Source organism: Peromyscus californicus, unplaced genomic scaffold (genome assembly GCF_007827085.1).
Source record: "Peromyscus californicus insignis strain IS unplaced genomic scaffold, ASM782708v3 Scaffold_7__1_contigs__length_154581171, whole genome shotgun sequence".
Classification (NCBI taxonomy): domain Eukaryota; kingdom Metazoa; phylum Chordata; class Mammalia; order Rodentia; family Cricetidae; genus Peromyscus; species Peromyscus californicus.
Window position 1 is genome coordinate 103464039 of NW_026294595.1, and position 17348 is coordinate 103481386.

The window sequence follows — 17348 nt, forward strand, 5'->3', positions numbered from 1 at the left end:
GGCAAGTTTTATGACATTTTACAAGATGAGAGGAAGTATCTGGCATGATGAGTGGGGTGTAACGACCCCTTGAAGACTTTGTTCTAGCATTTGCTAGGTACACTGTCTTGAGGGTGTATGTAATCAACAAAGGCTGCTGCATTCCTCACCATCCTGGGAATCCAGGGTACAAACGGGGGTTGATGCTCTGCATGGCTCCTTGTAATCCCTCAGGAAACAGTTTACTTTCCTTCCCATAGCTGCAGATTTTAAAGCGGTCTTTCAACCTCAGCACAACTGTCATTTGGGGGGTTGGACATTATTCGCTATGGAGGACAGTTGTGCATTGAAGGAGAGTAAGCTGTTTCTACCACTAGAGGTCAGTAGTACTTGTTCCTGACATCAAAAATGACAGGCTGATGAGAGAAGATTGAGGAAAAGCCTAACACTTTGCTAGAATTAATGAAACATACCCATTTACAGGTCTAGACATTAAACAAATACCAACATAAAAGGTGTATCAAGCAGAAATTTCTCCGTGACAAATATGGAGAGGGGTCGGAGGAGAGTCATCCCTAGTCCAAAGGCACTGGTTCTAGACTGATCAATTCCCAAAGCAGGAAGGTATGACAGTTTCCCACAGCTTCAGGTTGAGACTACCATTTGTCCACGTCGGGCTCATCAGGCCCATTAATCAATAGGGAGAAAGGAACGACTCACATTGGTGCGATGATGTATACTTGCTCAGTCATCCCAGCCACACCATGAGGTCAAGAAAGGACAATTTCTTTCTTAGGCAAGGTAGGGGATAAACCACCTTGTGTTCTACGACTAAACAGAAATGACCACTACCACAAGCAACAATACTTGTGCTCCAAGGGGCTACCTACCAGCCAAGGAAACAAGACCCACTCAGGGTAATGGGAACATGACAAAGGGTATCAACTACAAGCCCATTAATTTCATTTTAACAAAAAGCAATTAACTTTCCTTCAGAACTAAGTGCACACTACTCATAATTTCAAGATTATTTCTGAAGGCCACGTATGTATGAAAAGTTGCACTGTCTTGTTCTTGCTTTATGAAATATTCGTATGTATTCCATATATAAAACACTAAGATCACATTTCCATGACCTCAACAGCTATTTTTAATTCTGTCAAGTAATGATTGAGTGAATTTAGTATCATCAGAAAAAGTTGCATGCCAACTAATCGTCTTTACAATGCCAATGCGCGCTAAACATTACGGAGATAACAGCAGCAACTTTGAGGGCCTAAGGATGATTCCAAGTTATTTGGGCAACAAAGGTTTTCTTTTCACAAAGATCACTGACAGTTCCTTTTTTATCTCGCGCAGCTAACGGCTGCGGAGGAGAGGGGATTGTGTGAGGCGTCCGGAACCCCGAAGCCCTTGAACGCGGCGAGTCTCGCAGGAACACCGAGAAACGGGCCACAGAAGACCTGGTGAACACAGCAAGCACTGCGGGGTAGCCTGCCCCTCCCGATGTGACTCCAGGCGCCACCACCCTGCCCAGCCATCCAGCTTGCTGCCTCCGCGGCTGCGGCAAGGATCTTAAAGGCCCGCCCCTGGAGGTGATTGACGGACAGTTCCCACCAATGGCCGATGCGCTCAGCCCCGGCGGGCAGGGAGAGGGCTGCGGCTGGCGGAGGAATCTCACTTGCCCTTTAGTCCCGGGCAAGGTGTTGCGGCCGGCGCCATTTTCTGGGCCGCCTTGTCTCGGGTGCCGCCATGTTGGTGAGGAGAAATCACCGTTACGGCCACTGTCCAAATCCCCGCGTCGCTGCACGCCACCCGCCGGCTCCCACGCCTCAGCCTCCGGCGGCGAATACAGACTAGAGAGCGGCAGCGCCGGCAGCGCGGGGCCGTTGCCCAGTCTTTGCAGTTAGAGCCCCATCTCTCTGGCGTGGTTGTTAATAGACTGGAAAGTCTGTGTCTGTGTCGCTCACTAGTAACCGTGAGTTTTTACCACTTCCGTCACCTGTCGGCGGCGGCCGGGAACAGGTGCCCGCAGGCGGCGCAGGGGGCCTCCCCGCGCCCCGCCGCCGCCGCCGCCGCCGCCGCCGGCGGCCTCCAGACCTGCCCTCCAGCCCCGCCCCGTTCTTGACCAAACATGACAGACTCTGAACATGCAGGGCACGACAGGTCGGGAACCCTTCTTGTCTGTCTTTCTGTCGGATGAGAGGAGGGGTCGGGGCGGCGGGAGCGGGCCGGGGCCGGGCGCCTCCTGCATGACTTAGACGTCTCTGTGTGGCTCCCTCGGTTCCGTGACGCGCAACCTTCGTCCACCGCAGCTGGCTGCCGGCCGCCGCGGGGGAGGCCGACCCGGCCGCGCCCGCCTCCCGGAGCCGGGGTCGCCGCTCGCCGCCCCGCCCCCGCCGGGCACGTGCGAGCCCCCCGCCCCCGGCCCGGCTCCGGCTCCGGCTCCGGCTCCGGCGGCGGCGGCGGCGGCGGCGGCGCCGCGCGGGCGGCCGCGGCGTCTGCCCGCCGGGCCAGTAACCGGCCTCGGCAGCCCCGTCGGGGGGGACCGGCCCCGAAGGCTCAAGTAGTAGGCCTTTTGGATGTTTGCCTCCTACCCGAGTCCACCTCTGAAAAGACACATATTTAGTTTTTAGGAGGAAAAAAAAAAAAAAAAAAAATCAGCCTCTTCCCTTCCCATCCCCCACCCCCAGGCCATGTGTCTGCTGCAGTCGTCTACCCCCCCCCCCCCCCCGAGGAATGTGAAATGGCAATTTTCAAATAGAATATGTTAACACAGACTACAGATTTTAACTTAACCTGGCTTCCTAGGTGCTAAATACCATTGGATCATTTAGCTGAGAGTTTCTATTTTTATAAACTTTGCTGTGCTCCGAGAGGCAGGATCTTGGTGCCATGCAATGATTTGGTGGCATTTATGGAGTATACTCTAGCAGACCTAAATTTTAGTTAGACTTCAGATTTACACTCATAGCCAAATCATTTTTAAAGGGGGGCAGAGGAAGGCTTTTATTAAAATTCCTGGTGCAAATCTTATGCATCTGATTCCTACTTAGAATATTATCTTGAAAATCCACATGCTCACATTGCTTTGTGTATAGAAGTAGGCAGAAGGATACATTGTGTTCTAGTGTGGCCCATAAGACTTAAGAATTGCTGAGTAATACAAAAGCAAAACAAAAAATTTCATTGAAATTTGAAATATCAAAATATATGATGACCTTCAAAGGGATTAAAAAAGTCGAACCTCAGTAATGTAATAAAAATTCTCCAGAAAGACATCAATCAAGCATGTGCCAATTTTTAGATAATAAAATGCACCCTTAAAATTATACGTGCAGAAGCTTGTACTTGACACATTTTTCATAATTTTTAAAATTAATACCTCTGTGGTTTTTATGCTGGCAAATGGACCTAGGGACTCTGGTATGATAGGCAAATATTCTTTAACACAGCTACATCCATAATCCATATGCTAATATTACCTTTTTTTTAAAAAAAAAAAAGTTAAAAAGCAAGTTCCTAGAATTAACTAATAATGTTGAAAAGTCTGTTGATAAGCCAATGATAAGATTTTGTTAATGGACTTAAAATTCATTAATATGAAAGGAAATTTGTTTTCATTTGTTAGTGGACAGAGTAACTCATTTTATATAATGAAAAAAAATCACCAAATTTAGAAATCAAAATAATGCTCTACTAAAGAATGAAGATATCAGGGCTTTCTTCTCTCTCTCTCTCTCCCCGTCTCTTTCTCTCTTTTTTTTTTTTAGACACGATCTACTAGCCGTAGCTGGCTTGGAACTTGATATGTAGCCTAGGTTGTCCTGAACTCAAAGAGATCTGCCTGTCTGTGCCTCCAGAAAGCTGGATTAAAGATGTGCATTACCATGTTTGCTTTCAGACTTTTAGAAGAATTTGGGACCCTGTGTGGGAGTGCACACATGTAATCCCAACACTCAGTCTGAGACAGGAAGATGATGTGTTCATGTCAGTCTACCCTAAACAACAGGACCCTGTTTTTTAAAAAAGTAAAATTTGAAGTTTTAAAATACTGATTTAGAAGTTAAAATGAAACTTCAGTTTGAAGGATATAGATTAAGAACTTAGTAATAGGAATGGATGATTAATAGCAATAGTTTTGTTTTAAATTAGGACCCAAAAGTATAAGTATTTCCAGTGTTAAGTGGTGCTATGAAACAGATGCCTTTTTTTTTTTAAACTACTTATGTGAAAATAACTACATCAAGAAAGGGCACTATCAGTATGTGTGGGTTATTCTTGTGATTCTAACATTCTGGATGCCAAGGAGGGTTGCCATTCAAGGGCAGCCTGGGCTAAAGGAAAGAAGGAAGAAAACCAACAGAGCAGGACACCTAACGAAATGTCCCTTGCTCCAGCACTGCAGCCATCTAGCTTGTGAACTTGAACAACTGAATTTCTTAGTTAACAACAGAATCCTCAGAAATTCTTAAACCTTAGCAAAGCATTTTTTTCAGTCTGCCTTGGAGAGCTTCTTAGTGCATGGTATTTCCACTGACGTGCCCTGGGCCCAAGTTTAAGTTTTAGAAGCGCCTCATGTAATTACAAACCGTTAGGTGAATGTTTCTCAGTCCTGTCTAATCTGACCTGCTTTGATACAAAATGAAGATCTGTGTACTGCCCAGAATAACTTTCATAGAAATCTCTAGGTAGGTTTGTGCTTCTCTGTATTTTTATAGGTTTCTAGTTGATTCTAAAGAAACCTGGGAGGAAATAATCTATGGATTCCTCAACTGTTCTCTGCTTCTACATTCTAACTATTTTACACTGTAATCCAAGTTTATATGAATTATGTGGAGAATATGTAAAATTTGGCATGGAACTAGTTGTTTTCACAAAGATTATTTTATGTCACTTTTGAAAACTAATATACATTCAGGAAAATAGTGAAAACTCATTTATAACTGCTTTGACTTTATATAAATTAAAATATAATTTTCAGGAGAAGGAAATTTTAAATGTAAGTGAAATTCATAAAATGTATAACTTTCTGCTTTAAAATTATTTTCTTATGTATGTTTTATATGGTGAGTGCTTTGTGTAAATTTGTTTGCTATATTTTGAAAAAAACATGTTTGAAAAATCACCTTTTGAGAATATCCATTTGGGAGTTAGGTGTTATAGGTGCACACCTATAATTCCAGCACTCTGGACACTGAAGCAGGAACATTGACATGAATTTAATACCAATCTGAGCTATATAGTGATACCTTGTCTCAAAACAACAAACAATCCTCCTATAACAAAGAAATAAAACTATCCAGTTGGTGTACTTTTCTTTAATATTGTCATGCCTGGAGCAAAAAGTATTTTTATAAGGATTTGTTAATATAATAATACTAATAAACTTGTAGATACGTAGAATGTTCTTATGCATTCTTGTGCATAAGTCTGGAGCCTAGTTCTAGACATAAATTAGAGACAAAGAGGAAGGAATTGAGGAAGTTAAAGAAAGGTATATTCCCCTTCCACTCCGTTCTTCCACTCAGTTCTTTCAGGCACAGCTTTACCCTTCTAACTTCAGCCTTCAGCTGACTATTAACCCAATTAAAACAACTTTGTATGATGCTTGGTATCAAACCTGTGGCCTCATGCATGCTAGGTAAGAGCTCTACCATTGAGCAACTCCCAACCCCACAAGCAGCTTCTAAAGGTTAAATGTCAGTTCTGCCTTGGACACTTCCACAGCAGAATAGAAAAAGATAAACAGAACCCTAATAACTATCACAGAGTTTTCTGAAATATGCTAATGGTAAAAAGTTACTCAGGGCCTACAATGGAGGAAAAGATGATTTTAACATGATCCTAGTATAAGACCTTGTGATCCCTAAAGTTAATTTATTTATTCATTTATGTTTTAGTTAATAGGAGATATGGCTGTTTTCCTGGAGTTGGGGTTTATTTGTTCTTTATGAACGGTTTCACCTTTTATCTCCCTCCTCTTCTGCTTTATTCCTCTAAAGCACCGCCAGCAGAACTCCAGCTAGTCAGACGTGTAGTCGTGCTTTAAGCACTTCTTAGAGTCTCCCAGTGGATTGAAAACTTGGCCAAGAGACTGCACCAGAGTTTGGCCAAGTACAGACAGGTATATGTAGAAAGCACAGAGAAATGAAGTGAAACAGTAGGTTCAGACGTGATTAAGGTGTTAATGTGTAGACACTGGGGAATTATTTTGAAAAGTGAGGAAGAGGCTTAAATAAACTTGGGGCCAGACCCATCCTGAATGGGATATGGGGAATCACATCAAAATTTATAAGCAGGACAATAATCAGCTGCATATTGTTGGTGTGCTACCTCAGGTCAAAAAAAAAACAGGCTATAGGAAAGTCAGAAGGTGGTTGAGTCGTTCTTGGTAAACATTAATCATGTAATATTTAATATTTATTGTTCTGGACATGGAGTATACAGCAATAAAACATGACTAATACTTTCTTGGGAGAGACATAACTTAAACAACTTACATGTTAGAGCAGAAAGTGAGAGAGTCCTGTGGGATGTTTCTGTTTTCAGTAGGTAACCACTTACTAAAAGAGTAGCATTTCTCAAAACTGGAATAGGAGAGCAGTCCACACCCAAGACATTTGGGAGCAAAGCATTCCAGAGGGGGAATGGGAGATGAAAAAGGCCAGGACTCAGGAATGAGCTTGGTGGGATGAAGGGAAAAGCAGGGAAGTGGAAGCAGCATGCAAGCAGGAAAAGTGAGCAAGGGATAGTAGTAGAAGTAGAATTAGAGGGTACCTGGGTGCTGTCTGAGCCCTCAAGTCATTATAAGGACGCTTGAGTGATGTGGGAAGCATTGGATAGAGGAAAAGCAATTCCTGCAGTAATCTAGGTACTAGTTGATGATAGCTGTGATGGATGGCTGTGGTTGAAAATGGAGTGGGAGAAAGAATGAGCCAGAACTAGGATAGACATCTAGTAATTGTTCAGTGAAGACTGGATATTGGCAATGATGCAGACACAAAGCAAGATTCATGAGTTACTTTTCAGTTAATTCTTGATGAATTAGGAGTGTCTGAGATGTTAGTTGAAATGATTGAGATTAACTGAGATATGTGTTGTAATAGGCCACAAAGAAAAGAACACAGTGTTTTAAAAACCAAAGGAGGATGTGAAGATCAAAGCACTGAAGGAAAGAAAGAGGTTTTTTTGTTTGTTTGTTTTTTGTTTTAAAAGTCCTTTGATATACATTCTAAATTAGAACATTTTAGTGCTGAATTAAAAGGTGCTGTAAACTGATGGCCTTCAGCCTGAAAGTTTACACACACATTTGATTAGATGATTTTTTTCTTCTTTGTTGGAGATTGAACCAACAGTCATTCACATGCTACATATGCTCTCTACCACAGAGTTAGCTTGTTTGAAAATAGGCTTCCTTGAATGCATTTAAGATTTGACTTAATGTTTTCTACCTTGTACAGTCTTTTATCACTTCTGCATCTACAGACTCACCACATCATGTAGGTGATCTGGTTACAACTAGAGTTTGTTTTTTGCTTTTTTATTTATTTGTTTTGATTTTTTTTGAGACAAGGTTTCATTATATAGCCCTGTCTGACCTGGAACTCACTATGTAGACCAGGCTGGCCTGGAACTCGTAGAGATCTGCTTCCTTAGTGTTGGGGTAAAAAGCGTGGGCTGACAGTTGAAGTTTGTAACCCTTTGCTGTGTATTAAACAAGGTTTCCTCCTGGACAGATGGGATGCCTATCTCACAGGGATGGCTGATCTTGAATTCACCAGATCAAGCCTTCATGCCAGGGCTGCCAATTGCTTTGTGATTTTTCCAGAGTCATTTTCCAGAGTGACCCTGCATTATCAGTTTTTCAGGTTCAGAAGTAGACTCACCTCAGAGCTGTTTAGATTCAGACATACTAACTTAGGCTCAAAACTAGTAACATAGATCACTTTCTGTGTGAAAGCTAGTGTCTTCATTCCTTCATATGAATCATTTAATTCTCACAACAATCCAGGTAGAAGGTCTTATTGTTGGTCTTCCCTTTTAGAGGTGAGAAAACAAAAATGAAGACTTAAAAGTTCTCAAAGGCACTAAGTAAATCAGTTCTTAAATTTAGTTCTGTTTGTTTGTTTTTTCCATTTGGTCCTCCTTAATCTGGTATGGTTTAATCTTTTGGTTTTATGGTTGGTTTCTTTTTTCTTTTTTTTTTTTTAAAGAACATTCTTATTCTAAACACACACACACACACACACACACACACACACACACACACACACGTATAGTGAAGGATGGTTGGGTTCTGGGAGGTGTCACTTGACTAGTGTGAACACATACCAACCAAGAAAATAATAATTACATGACTTCAACAAAGACAGTTTTAGCAGGTTATTTACTCTTGGCAAAGTAGACTTTTTCTATTATAACTGATTTTGTATGTGCTTTGTTTTTAATTTTCTGGCTTAACATTAATACTTCAGATACTGATACTGTCTTAATACTTTCATTCACCGTACATATATTTTTGAGTGGAAAATAAATGATTAAAGCCAGTCCCAAGTAGCTTTTAAAGAGTATTAAGTTAATTATCATTAAAAGTATAACATAAAACTGGAGCACAGCTCCCCCCCCCCAAAAAAAAAAGTTGATAGAAAACAACCTCGTTTTGGAATTGTAATGCTCCTCAAAGTTGTCCCTGGATTACAGTTTATAGTCTGTATTTCACTCCCTGTCCTGGTTGAGGAGCAGACTGGATGGCTGAGGGAGAAGGACTCCATCTGTGGTGTGCCTTCAGAGTCACTGCTGTGTCCATTGCTTTAGAATGGGGATCACTCTGTATCGTGTGTAGAAATTAGTGTGTTAGTTAGTTAGTTAGTTAGGAATTCATCCTTTATCATACCTTTGTCTACATCCCAAAGTACACCTTCTTCTAAATCTTGAAGTATCAAATCCTCCAGTTACTTGGACTGATTATGTTCATATTACATTTTAAAGAAAGTCAGCCGACTAAACTGCATTTTTAGCTATAGAGAATAGAAATTCTGCTCTTCCATATGCATTTCAGTTTCTTAAGGGAATTAATTGATGCACAAAGATCCCTGATTCTCCTTTTGCTTGAGTTTTTAATCTCTACAGACAGTTGAGAAATATCTTGGAACACTTGCACTTCTGTGGGGCATTGAGTTCTAGGTTGTGACTTGATTGCTATGACCTTAAGATATATAATTCTATCTTAAATTTGTATTTTTGTATAAGCAAATCAAGTGTAAATGCATACTCCACTGTCATAAGAAACACTTTCATGGTTTGGTTGTGCATATGTTGTACCAAATGCCTCTTTACTTTTTTTCTGAATGTCAAATGGCCAAGTCTGAAAAACAACAGCCAACCAAAGCAGGAGCCAAAGCCAATGTCATCATCATCTGAACAAACCTCCAGCTTATGTAAAAAAGTAGGAACATACACTTGAAGTCCTTGTTACAAGTTTTAGTGGTCTCATTTAAAAGTAAGTCATTACAGTACAGTAATGATATTTTTTCAGCACTGCTCATTGCTAGATTAGTCTAGTTGTTGCTTTCATTCATACACTAAGGTTACTTTCACTCGAGGTAGGTAGGACACCAGATGGTTGGAAGAACTTGTTTCTGTACCTAGTCATCTATGTGTATATATCCCCAGACACAGAACAGAAACTATTGGGTTAAACAAAACTTTAGAAGTTTCCTTATGAAATTTTGAGGGGGCAAGATCATTATCTAGTGGTTAGTTTCTTTTTACACAAAATAGCTTCCGTAAATATTACTTGTAACATTTTCCACATTCATTAATACACATTTATACTTCATATAATTGGTAAAATTTCAATAAATAAGACAGATTTTCCTTCCAATTTATACCTAAAACACCTTCTTAATTTGGAATATTCACATGTGTACAGCAAATCTAAATGTCATGCACATGTATAGATTTACCTTACTATACTGATTAGTTAAACTAGTAAAATGACCAGGCAGTTTCTGATCATGTGGCTTATATATATTCACCAGGAATATAAGAAATGACTTGACCAAAGCAGAGTTAGAAAAAAGAACATTTTAGTTGAAAACTTAGGCCAATGTATAAAGTAGAACATTTCCTTAAACAAACAAACAACAAAAAAAGCATTCCTATCACACCTTCAAATCCTATAGTCTCAGCAGCTCAAATTTACAGTCTAATAGCAGATGGTGGATTGGGGTATTGGATACTTACAGAACTAATGCCCTTTGGGTATATTACCAGATGATAGGTAGTTCACCCTGGTTCATTGTTAAAGCCATCCAAAAAAGATTTCTGAAGAATTGCTGTGTGAAAATTGGGAATATTGTTTGATGAATATTTTCTGTGGATTTCTGCATTTTTAATCAAGTCTAAATGAAAAGATAAAATGAAGAAGAATGAAAATAAATCTAGTTTAATTAATTGTATATCTAGTTAAATATAAAAATATAAACATGTATTATAGATATTTTATGTTTTATATATATAACTATTAAGTCTCAAAGAACTTAGCAAGGTAATTAAAAATTTTGATTTATTCACATACTGCCCTGTTTCTGCTTATTTCAAAGAATATTTGAGGAATATAACTGTATTCTTTCATGACGTTAAAGATTTGAGCTTAAGTATATATTTAAAGGCTTTCTAGGTATGGTGGCACAAAACTGTAATCACAGCACCCAGCTGAGGCAAGAGGATTACTATATGTTTGAGGCTCATCTGAGCAACATAGCAAATTTCAGGCCAGCTAGGGTTACATAGGCTTTAACAAACAAACAAACAAAAAATCAAAATAACAATAAAAAAACACAGAAGATGGGGGCCAGGGACATAATGGACGTGATAACAAGTTTGTAATCCTAGTGCTGTGGAGACAGAGATGGGGGTGGCTTGCTAACCAACCTGCCTACTTGGTGAGTTCTAGACCAGTGACACCCTGTCTCCAAAAGAAAAGGTAAATGGTGCCTGAGGAATAACACTCTGGCCTCTGGCCTCCACACTCATGTGACACATGCCTATGTACACCCTACCCTGACATGAACACACAGAAAATCCCAAAGTAAATAAAAATAAAGTTTCCTAGAATAAAGGCACAGCAGTATTTCCCTATATTTTCTTACAAAATGAAATGGGTCAGAGAATTTGGCATTAACAGATACTTCGTGGTCCAGAAGCCAATTTTTGGACACATAGAAAGAACTCTGAATGAAATGTCTGCCTTCCTTCCTGTTTTACTGAAGTTACTTTTACCTCTTTAGTTTCTTTGGGTCTTTGTAAACATCCTGGTAATTCTGATGAACACTTCATCTTCTGTTTGGTTACTTTGGGGAGACTCTGGGAAGATAGTCATTCAGACAGACTGAGGTTGTATAAAATCACATAGAAATATCTTCAGGCGAAGACTCTGAGCTTGGTGTGTCCCAGCTTCATTGCTGCTTTAGCTGTTTCAGATAACTTTTCATTATTTTCAGAAGGAAAATAAGGGAAATTTCTTGTTAGAATCCTTGCTGCTTGATTTATAACTTCTCTTAATTTCTTCTTGTGAAAATACATATAGTCTAACATAATATTTTCTATTCAGATTTGTATATTTCAGAGAAATCACAATAAATGAAAATAAATAAAAAGAAAATTCCATAGATTCTTATAACTCAGTCTTTTATTATCAGCCCAAGTGGTCTGCCTCAGAGGCATTTCCTGACAAACAGTAAAATATCCAAACATTTGAGGAATGGATATGTGTGGCCCAATGACACTAAGCTGGCTTCAGTTTCATTATATGTTCTCTCTACACAGAAATTTTACTTGTTCTCTGTCTGCAGAGATCCCTTACTATGCCCATCTCTCAGGCTAGCACTTTTCACAACTTCCTACAATGCCATCCAGACTGCCCTGACAGATGACTTTACCCTGTAAGAGCACACTCTTACAGCATTGTTTGCCTCCTCCATATACTTGGATAGTTTTATCTATTGTGTGATTTTTTTTTTAATTGCCTGTCTCACTCATCACTAGATTAAAAACGTTGTAAGGAGGACTGGGTAAAATGCTTGCCATGTAAGTATGAGGACCATACTTGGGCTCCCCAGCATCCAAGAAAATGCCCAGCAGGCCTAGCCACCTACATGTAACATCTACACTTGAGAGGCAGAGATGAGATCCTCAGAGATTTTGGCCAGCTGAATCTGGATTTAAGTCAGAACTTGCCTCAATATTTAAGGAAAAAAGTCATGGAAGAAGACACCTGATGCCAGTCTTTGATCTCCACATACACACACACACACACACACACACACACACACACACACACACACACACACACACCCCTTCCAGAAGGGAAAAAAACCTGCATCTGCTTTCTGTTGTAGTTCTACTGGAAGGTGCTAAATAAATACACGTTAAATGATTGGAAGTTTTTTGTTTGTTTGTTTGTTTTTTAAGCTGGAGAGGAAAAAAATGTTACACAGTTTTTAAGAATTGTTCCTCCAGATGTGCATTTCATCCTTGGATTAAGTCAGAATATTAGACAGTTGTATACTTTGACAGTTTACTTTGTTTCCTAATGTAATTGCTTTTACTTAATTGAATTTTGGCATCTTGTTCTTGTTCAGATTGGAATATGATGCTGTAAGCAATAAGCTGTCATATTGGTTTTATGAATACCTTTGAAGACAGTGTCCATTGTATTGGGTATTGTCCATTATCTCAGGTAAAATTTCTCTTTGATCTTATTCTCAGAAAAAGAAAGAAGTTGATCCTGGATCCTTGTTTTTTTTTTTTTTTTTGTTTGTTTTTTGTTTTTTGGGTTTTTTTGGGTTTTTTTTGGTCCTGCAAGCATTGATCTTGTTTTCTGAAGCTCAGGGTGAATTTGCAGCTAAAACTTAGTTTTTTTCTCATATACTTGTAAATTTCTCTCCTGTGGTACTGGTGATTGAACCTGTAATGCTAGGCAAGTGTTCTACTACTGAGCTATGTCTCCAACCATTAAAAAAAAAAAAAAAAAAAAAAGTTCTAAAATGGGCTAGAGCAGTGCTTCTCAACCTTCCTAATGCTGCAACCCTTTAATATAGTTCCTCATGTTGTGGTGACCCCAAACCATACAATTATTTTTGTTGCTACTTCATAATACAAGTTTGCTACTGTTATGAGTTGTAATGTAAGTATCTGTGTTTTCCAATGGTCTTAGGTGACCCCTGTGAAAGGATTATTCTACCCACAAAGGGGTCATGACACACAGGTTGTGAACCGCTGGACTAGCTAGACAATTCAGCGGCTAAAAGGATTGCCTGCTCTTCCAGAAGACCCAGGTTTGATTCCCAGCACTTACATGGCAACTCACAACAGCATGTAATTCCAGCTCTAGGGGATCTGATATCTCTGGCTCTTTGGGTACCTACACTCATGTGCATAGATATATTCATTCATTCATTCTCTCTGTCTCTGTCTCTCTCTCACTCGCTCTGTTTCTCAGAAATAACAGTAAATCTTTAAAAAATTACTCTAAAAAGAAAACTGTTCAACATAATTTAAAAAATTGCCTAGGCATAGTGGCACACACCTTTAATCCCAGCACTCAGAAATCAGAGGTAGGCAAATCTCTGTGAGTTTGAGGGTAGCCTGGTCTACAAAGCGAATCCGAGGACAAACAGGAAGGTTACACAGAAAAACCATATCTCAGGGGAAAAAAAAATGGTCACGGTTTTGTTACCTTGACCAAGCCATCCTTTTTATTTTCTGTTTTTGAGACAGAGTTTCTCTGTGTAGCTTTAGAGCCTGTCCAGGAACTCACTCTGTGGACCAGGCTGGTCTTGAGCTCACGGAGATCCACCTGTATCGCCTCCCGAGTGCTAGGATTAAAGGTGTGTGCCCCCACTGCCCAGCTTTGACCCAACCATTCTTGAATTAACTCCAGTTCTGGCAGGCACTAAATTTGCAAAACTGCCTCAGCTGCACAAGTACTTGGGGTTACAGGTCTGCACTACCAGGCTCAGATAATTAATCTTACTTCTTAGCCTCAGTGTACAGTAAGCTTGTTTAGCCTTACCTTAAACTTTGGAATTTTAACTCTAATTTTATAAATACGTTTCTGGCAATAATACAAATGTCACTAGAGCTTTAATAAAAGATAAAATAGTAAAACAAATTCAGTGTGTCTCTCCACATTGAAGTCAGAAATAGAAAAATAAAATGTATTTCATACCAAAAAGGAGTCTAGGTTTTAAAATTCAAATTGGTTTACTTAGGGATTACAAAATTGTCCCTTTTTTTCAGTTTATTTTGAAAAATCACAGGATTGGCTTAACAAAGAGATCTGAGGTATATACATTAGAACTTGGTTTGAATAGTTTCAACCCCTTTGATCCTCAACCATACAGATAAAGAAGAGAAAGTTACACACCCACTGTTTTATGACTTAGAACCTTTGTCGGAATTCTGACTTGCAAGCCTTGCTTTTAGAGCCCTGACTGGGGAGCCCCAGCCCCTTTGTTTCCTTATATTAGGAAGCAACTTTCTGAGTGTTACTTATCACTTTCATTTTGTGTGTGTGTTGTTAGCATGAGTGTCTGTATACCATATGTGTGCAGTATTCTCAATCCAAAAGAAGGTGCCTGATCACCTTGGAACTGGAGTTACAGACAGTTGTCAGCTGCCATGTGAGTGCTGGGAATTGAACCCCATTCCTCTGGAAGAGCAGTCAGTGCTGTTAACTGATGAACCATATATTCTGCAAAACCTTTTTTTTTAGTATCATAAATTAAATAACAGCTTACAGTAGCATATGTGACTCTGGAGAGCAGGTATTGCCAAACTATAAGACAAAAATAACCATGAGTGGGGCTTGGAGAGCTGGCTCAGCAGTTAAGAGTACTTGCTGCTCTTGCAGGGAACTAGGGTTTGGGTCGCAGCTGGGGTCTGACACCTTCTTCTGATCTCCACAGGCATCCCCACATACTTTTACAGAGTTACACACATACAGAGATAATAAAAATTAATAAACATTAAAAATAGCTACAACTATCATGTAGACACTGGAAGGCATTTAGATGGGTGATCAAAGGAAGATTTCCCATCTTGAGTACAGGTCAGGTGTCAGAATTCTCTCTGCTTTTGATAGGCATGCTGTCTTTTCTTTTGGTTTGACCATTGACTGGTAACCTTCCCTGTGTTGTTAACCTACACAGCAGAAAGTACTAGCTGCATTGCAGATTTCTCCCTTGCTGGCAGCAAGAGCCCTAGGGCTGCACTGTTTTCTGTAAGTGTTAGATCAGTTATTTCAGATTGGTTTGTTGTGTTTCTAGTGCTACACAGTTTCTATTTATACTTTTAGTCAATAAAGTTTTAGTTAATAAAGTTTTTCAAGTTATATGGTCCATCCAAAAAGATAAATGTCCTTTCAGATACTCCCAGAAAACATGGTTTTCTGAGTTGAGAGGGAAATAATTTAAAATGGTCGAATTTAGTGGTTCTCCACCATCCTAATGCTATGACCCTTTAATAGAGTTTCATGAAGCCAGGCGGTGGTGGCGCACGCCTTTAATCCCAGCACTCGGGAGGCAGAGCCAGGCGGATCTTTGTGAGTTCGAGGCCAGCCTGGGCTACCAAGTAAGTTCCAGGAAAGGCACAAAGCTTCACAGAGAAACCCTGTCTTGAAAAACAAAAAACAAAAACAAAACAAAAAAAAAATAGAGTTTCATGTTTTAGTGAACCCCCCAACCATAAAATTATTTCATTGCTACTTCATAACTATACATTTGCTACTGTTAGGAATTGTAATATGAATATCTGATATGTAGGATAGCTGATATATGACCCTCAAAGGGGTTGGGAACCATGGGCAGATAACAATTATTGAATTGTTACATAGTGTTTTTATTTAACAATTACTGTGCAAGTTAGGCATTGAGTAAGTATGTTACTGACTGAGCAAGTAAAAGTTACTATTTGTAACACAAAGGAATTCTCAGTTATCTGTGGTATAGAAATACTTTTACATAGACTTAAGTGAAGTTTTCAAAGGTGGTCCTAGGACTATGGAGATTAGGATTAATGAAAATGCATTTTGTGGTCCATGTGTTTGTACTAAGTTCCACTCATAAAGTAAGCTTTATTTGGGTTGATTTAGGCTTTAACAGATTCTGAGATTAGCTTGAGGAGTAAAATAAACAAAGTAAAAAAAAAGAAAAACATAAAAATTGCCCCAGGGGACTACCGAGATGGCAGCACCCATACAACAGCTCACAACTCTAGTTCTGTAGGATCGAATACCCTCCTCTGCTCTCCGTGGGCACCAGACCCTGCATGTGCAGATAGATACATGCAGGCAAAACACCGATACACATAAAATAAAATTAAATCTTAAATAAAAAACATTTAAATAAAAACCCCATAGACATAGTTTTAAATGTGGTAAAGGGGGCCTGGTGAGATGGCTCAGTGGTTAAGAGTACTGTCTGTTCTTCCAGAAGTCCTGAGTTCAATTCCCAGAAACCACATGGTGGCTCACAACCATCTATCATGGCATTGGATGCCCTCTTCTGCCAGCAGGTGTACATGCAGATAGCGCACTCATACATAAAAAATTAAATACAACAACAAAAAACAGGCGTTTGTGGCACATGCCTTTAACCTCACTCAGTACTCCGGGGACAGAGGCGGGCAGATCTCTGTGTTCAAGTCCAGCTTGACCTACAAAATGAGTTCCAGGATAGCCAGGGCTACCCAGAGAAATCCTGTCTCAAAAAACAAAAACAAACAAAAGGTGGTAAAGGGAGTTCCTGAAAACTAAATGACTTTGAAAAGGTGTAGGAATATATTGGATAAAGGACAAGGATGGACAGGTTGTAGGTGTTCATCAGATTTTACCTCTGCTAATTTGTAAAGAGAAGAAATTTGCTACTTGCAACCCAGTTGGTGGAAGGAAGGAACTGGCCAACTCCTGAAAAGTGTCTTCTAACCTTCTTGCGCTAGCACACATACATACACAAAATTTTTTTTTTTTTTTTTTTTTTTTGGTTTTTCGAGACAGGGTTTCTCTGTGTAGCTTTGCGCCTCTCCTGGAACTCACTGGTAGCCCAGGCTGGCCTTGAACTCACAGAGATCCGCCTGGCTCTGCCTCCCGAGTGCTGGGATTAAAGGCGTGCGCCACCAACGCCCGGCCACAAAATTGTTTTTTTAACTGTTGTTTTTTATTGTTTTTAAGAAAATAAGAGCTGGAAAGATAGCTCAGTAGTTCAGAGTACATACTGCTGTTGTAGAGGACACAAGTTTGGCCTGACATCCTCTTTTGGATTCACAGCACCTGCACTTAAAATATGCATTTACTCCCATACAAA

General features: G+C 39.8%; 1 protein-coding gene across 2 annotated transcripts in view; it reads left to right on the plus strand.

Moving 5' to 3' along the window:
- Window positions 1-1139: 1139 nt before the first annotated feature.
- Window positions 1140-17348, plus strand: part of Zc3h6 (zinc finger CCCH-type containing 6) — a 56288-nt gene continuing 40079 nt past the window's right edge. For both annotated transcript variants that reach the window (XM_052723138.1, XM_052723139.1), the window contains exon 1: window positions 1140-2145. In XM_052723138.1, coding sequence (XP_052579098.1) covers window positions 2114-2145 — 32 coding nt within the window. In that variant the 5' untranslated portion in view covers window positions 1140-2113. The remainder of the gene's footprint in view (window positions 2146-17348) is intronic.